Here is a 5,201-nt window from a genome sequence, read left to right as displayed (position 1 = left end):
GCCAGTTCCTCTCACTGAATGGGTGATGTTAGGATTTTAATCTACTAGGTAGATGACAAGGATATTTTGCTCTGGGTATCCATATTGTCTAGTCAACACAAGCTTTATAGAACCAGCTTTGTTAGACCCAACACTGGGAGATGTTTTTGGTTTTCAGGGATAAATTTTTTTTTTAAAAAACCCTCAAACTGTGAGACCCTCCTCCTTGTTCATGGGGTAGGATAAACATCTGCCTGGTCACTGGGGCTTCCCTTGGGCCCTGTAGGAGTGTGGTTAATCCAGGGGAGGTTTTGTTTTTCCTTCTTTCTTTGGAGACTTTACATTTGTACAGGGTTGTTTGAAAAGGAAACTCCTTGTTATCACGGTTTTCTTGGTGATTAAGTTTTGCTTGTTGCTGCTTAAAACACACCGTTCTCTTTGCAGAGAGACCGAGTGCTCTCTTGCTGCAGCGGGATTGCCCAGGCTCCAGGGAGTACCGTCAGCCCTGTGCATTTGTTTCTCCGCAGACTTCTGCGCTGGTGGGGCCGGATCAGCACGACCAGGCTTGAAAGATTATTTACTGCTGCTTTATCTGTCTCTCTCTACGCACTGGGGACCATGTGAGAAAGGACCTCTGACTTCAGATCACTGCGGTCTGGGCCTTTCTTCCCTCTTTGCCCTAGAGAGACTGAAATGACTTTGCGGGTGACCTCTCCCTTTGGTGCTCACAGCCCTCCCCCCTCCCTGCCCGGCCCAGCTCTTTGAAACTTGGAGGCAAGGCTCCCCATAACCCAGTTGAAGGTCTCCTTTTTCTCTTCTTCATAGTCAAACACACCTTAATAAAGTGCTCCATTTTGCTAACAAGCGATTAGATACTTTGCCTATAGAACTATATTTGGTCTGTGGTTTGAAGGGTCAGTGTTAGGTGGAATGTAAATTTTAAGAATTCCAAATGTCTAGGTACTTGGGGCATGTGCAAGTGCTATAATATCTAAGGAGTTGGTATGTGGGGACAAGTTATGTGTGCTCACGTGTGTGCACGCGCGTGTGTGTGTGTTTAGTGAGCTGCAGCACCAGTGTATTAGGTATTCATGTTCGTGGGTCTGAAAAATCTCTAAATCATTTGTTTGACTTTCAGATGCATTGTCTACCTTTCATTTTAACCGTTTTGTCCGACATATTTGTTTGGTCTACATTCTAGCAAATTTGTACTTCTGGAGTCTCTAGCAACCACTCGTGTAGGGTGGGGACTAGGCGCAGTAGGGGTAGACAGGCAGCAACCCACTCCTGTTGGGAGGGATTTACTAGATTTTAGTAGACTACGGTGGTCCCCCCTTGCCTGCAGGTGTCTTCCCAAGACCCTGGAGGGTGCCTGCAACCATGGGTAGTACCAGTCCCTGTGTCTGCTGGGTTTTTTCCTGTACATACATACCTATAATAAAGTTTAATTTCTAATTAGGTGCAGTAAAGATTAACAACAATCACTTTTTATAAAATAGAAAACTTGTAACTGTATGCTGTCATAACAGTTGTGTGAATATGGCTTTCTCTCTTTAAATACCTCATTGTAGTATTCTTAGTTACCCTTCTTGTGATGATGTGAGGTGATAAAATGCCCGTGTGAGGAGATGAAGTGAGGTGAATAGTGTAGGAGCTGTGATGTAGGGTTAAGTTCCTGTTGACCTGATGATATGTCTGCAGGATGGTCGATCGTCTGCTTTCAGACGGAGGTTGACCCTGGATAAGGGCGGGGTGAGGGGTGGGGGACTACTACTCTACTAGATTTTACTAGAATTTCTTTTGATGAGTTTGGGAGCGGTCCACTAGAGAGCAGTTAAGGAACTGGTGTAAGGTAGAATGTAGACCATTCTTTTTTTCTAAAAGGCGGGTAATGGTAGCTCAAGTTGAAGAGGGACAGTACTAGGTTAGGTTTACTTGGGTCTTAGCTCCCCATGTGAGCACAGATAGTGGTTCCAGAAAGATAGTCTTTAGAACCTCATATTCTGTTCTCTGAAGGTGTTGTAGACATTAATTTCTAAAACTGAGACTCTAGTAGAGGTTGATAAAACGTCATAATTCTCTCCTTTCATAGAAATGTATGCATTACCTTTTATCTGAGATGGTCACTTCCCAGTCCTGCTGTGTAACATTGCCCTGCTTTATTTTCTTCCTGGCTCCTTGGCACGCTCTGTAGTTACGTCATTTATGTTTCTGTTTGTAGTCTGTGTCCAGTCCCCACGTCAGCACTGTGCTCTAGTTCAGCACAGGGCATGTCTGGTATGTGATAGGCACTCAGTGAGTACTGGATGGAAGGAATGTCTGTGGCAGTGGCAGTAACCCCTCAGGCATATCGTGTGTGTGTGTGTGTGTGTGTGTGTGTGTGTGTGTGTGTGTGTGTTTCGCTTTTGAACTCTGAAAGAAGTGAATCTACCAAACTAGTCTTTTCCAGCCTCCTTTCCTCGACAGGTCCTGACTGTTGGGAAGAATGAAGGTGAATGCTTTTCTGAGTCTCTTTCCTTTCCCCCACCCTAGCTTGCCAGCAAAGCACGGACAGAGAAGGAGGAGAAGCTGAGCCAGGCCTATGCAATCAGCGCTGGTGTTTCCCTAGAGGGCCAGCAGCTCTTCCAGACCATACACAAGACGTGAGTTGGGGGAGCATAGGGGTCCCTTTTCCCCAGGGGCAGTGCTGCCTGGCTGTGCTGTGTGGTGGCCGACTTTGGGGTAGCTGTGTTCCTGCAAGTCCGCAGAGGTGCTGGTTAGTGTGTCGCAGCACCTTGGTGTCCAGGGATGTGGGTGTCTGTCGTCCTCCCGTGCAGGAGAGTGGTGTAATTATGGACAGGTTGTCTTCTTTGGGCTTCAGTTTCTTCATGTGTAAGACTTGGTTCGGGATTAGATTATCCTGAGTCCCTTTCAGGACTGGTATTCCATCATTTAGAACACGTGGCTGCTTCCTCTTTCATTATTTTGATCTTGTACTTTTCTCCAGAAGCTGATACAGTTTTATTAAGAGAGTTACAAGTCTCTCTCTCTTTCTGATTGAACACTGGGATAATCATAGGAAGTTAGGGAGAGCAGAAGGCCACCTTATTACCACCTCCTAAAAGACATTTTGTCACAGCAGAAGTCATTTGACTCTCCACTAGCTTCCCTAGCTGCTGCAACACTGAAACATTTGACACTCCCTCTCCCCCCCTGCTGCCTTCTGTTACCCTATTTAACCACCTGGGTCTGGTGCACAGATGGCAGCTGGCATCAGAGCTGTTCGAGGCCGTGGTATGAGTGTCTGAACATTTACAGGTATGTGAAGGAACTCTTAGGAATATCAGCTGCCCTGTGTTTGCCCAAGTGTGAACTAGAATGGGTTTTCCCCGTCTGGCCAGACCCCAGCTGTCTGATAATTGAGAGGGGCCACTTTGAAGAGCAGTTACTATTTTGAGAGGTGGATGGCAGAGTGCAGATCACAGTGAGATGGGGAATTTCTTTTCCTGTCTTTCTAAAGGTGCCATTGCTCCCTAGGCCGAAGGGTGGCAGACTCCAGCCAGTGGGCGGACGCGCTCGGTGTGTCTGTAGCAGTGGCTGCTTGGGCAGCACAGCGGCAGAGTTCAGTAGTTGTGACAGAGGTCGCACGGCCCTCAAAACCTGAAATATCTGCTGTCTGGCTCTTTATAGAAAATATTTGCCGACCCCTGCCCTGGGGCTGCTACTTCAGTTGCATCTAGTGGCCTGAACCTAGCTCTGTTTTTGAATTCAATTTGGTTTGGACTTCTGTGGCTGCCACCAAGTTTTCTGTGGTTTTCCAGGTCCCTGATGCTTCAGAGTGCCTCTCCTGGGCCCTCCTCAGAACAAACACACACCAGGGCATTGCTTTTTCTAGCCACTGGTGCCCAGGAAGTGTGTCTTGGCTACTCTTCCCTATGGGCTGCTGGCATCTAGTTGTTGGCTGAGTTGTGAGTGGAGAACTTGGGGTCAGTTTTCTCGAGTTATTTATTCATCCGGCCGGAGGTGTGGGATGCCACAAGAGGCAACTTTCACCTGCTCTCTTCTCCTTCCAGCATTAAAGACTGTAAATGGCAAGAAAAAAACATCGTAGTCATGGAAGAAGTTGTTATTACACCCCCATATCAAGTGGAAAACTGTAAAGGCAAAGAGGGGAGTGCACTGAGCCATGTACGCAAAATAGTAAGTAAAGGAGCCACGGACCTTTAGAGAGAAGGGGGTTCCTTGACCTTCCCCCCTCTCCAGCATCAGGGCGGGACATTGTGCTGCAGTCCCTGCCTCCGACCCACCAGCCTGAGAGCAGCCCTGCCTTGCCACCTGTCCCCTGACCGCAGTGCCCGGGAGCTTGCGGCCTGGCCGCTTCTGTGGGGATGGAACCCACTGGCAGTATGTAGTAAAGCAAGCGGCCAGCCCCATGTCCCCGAAGTGTGGCTTTTTGGAATTAGCCAGCCCATTCCGTGGTATTGCACCTGAGCAGTTCCTCTCCTCCCAGGCCGGGTTCTTCTCCGGAGGGGCCGGTTGGTGTAACTCAGTTGCTGTTGGGTCTCTGACCCTGCATATTTCACATGACTGTCTAGGTTGCGTTGTAGCATTTGGAAAAAAACAAACAAAACAAGCACGCTTTGCATTGAGAGAGGAACATCGTGGACGTAAAGAGTCCAAGACTGTTAACTCCCTATCAGCTTTTCATTCTGCACTTCCGCGAAGAGGGGCGAGGGAGTTTGGGTCATCATAATCTCCGTTCATACGGTGTTTTAGTTTTAGACTCACTTTCTTTTAGACAGTTTTAGCCAGAGCTGCAGCAAAGGTGGTTGAAACAAGAGGTCCCTCCCTCCCTTTGGCTGGAAGGTCAGCAGACAGCAAGGGCAGAGATGCCTGAATAGTCCGTGAGGCTCTGGAGACCTGGAGTGAACTGTGGGGGAGGCCTTGGTGCCCATCTCCTCTTCTGACCTAGGCTGAACTGGTCTCTTTCAGGTTGAAAAACATTTTAGAGACGTGGAAAGCCAAAAGATACTGCAGCGTTCACAAGCCCAGCAACCACAGAAGGAGGCTGCCCTGTCATCCTGAGTCCACACACACGGAGGGCTCTTCCAGCGTCCAGCCAGCGAGGCGACGGTGGTGGCTTCGGCGGAGGCAGGCCGGGGGAGGGAAGGGATCCTATGTTTCCTGTTGGCTCTTGTTAACAAAGGGTCAGCATTTCCAAATCTTAGACTTGAACAAACAAA

At 48.4% G+C, this 5,201-nt stretch overlaps 1 protein-coding gene across 2 annotated transcripts in view; it reads left to right on the top strand.

Moving 5' to 3' along the window:
- Positions 1 to 5,195, top strand: part of LSM12 (LSM12 homolog) — a 19,189-nt gene extending 13,994 nt beyond the window's left edge. For both annotated transcript variants that reach the window (XM_029928752.1, XM_029928751.1), the window contains 3 exons: positions 2,512 to 2,621; positions 4,032 to 4,158; positions 4,951 to 5,195. In XM_029928752.1, the coding sequence (XP_029784612.1) occupies positions 2,512 to 2,621; positions 4,032 to 4,158; positions 4,951 to 5,043 (330 nt within the window). In that variant the 3' untranslated portion in view covers positions 5,044 to 5,195. The remainder of the gene's footprint in view (positions 1 to 2,511; positions 2,622 to 4,031; positions 4,159 to 4,950) is intronic.
- Positions 5,196 to 5,201: the final 6 nt, after the last annotated feature.

Source organism: Suricata suricatta, chromosome 17 (genome assembly GCF_006229205.1).
Source record: "Suricata suricatta isolate VVHF042 chromosome 17, meerkat_22Aug2017_6uvM2_HiC, whole genome shotgun sequence".
In the NCBI taxonomy this organism is placed as follows: domain Eukaryota; kingdom Metazoa; phylum Chordata; class Mammalia; order Carnivora; family Herpestidae; genus Suricata; species Suricata suricatta.
The sequence above is the reverse complement of the archived record's forward strand: the minus strand, read 5'-3'. Positions and strand labels throughout refer to the sequence as shown.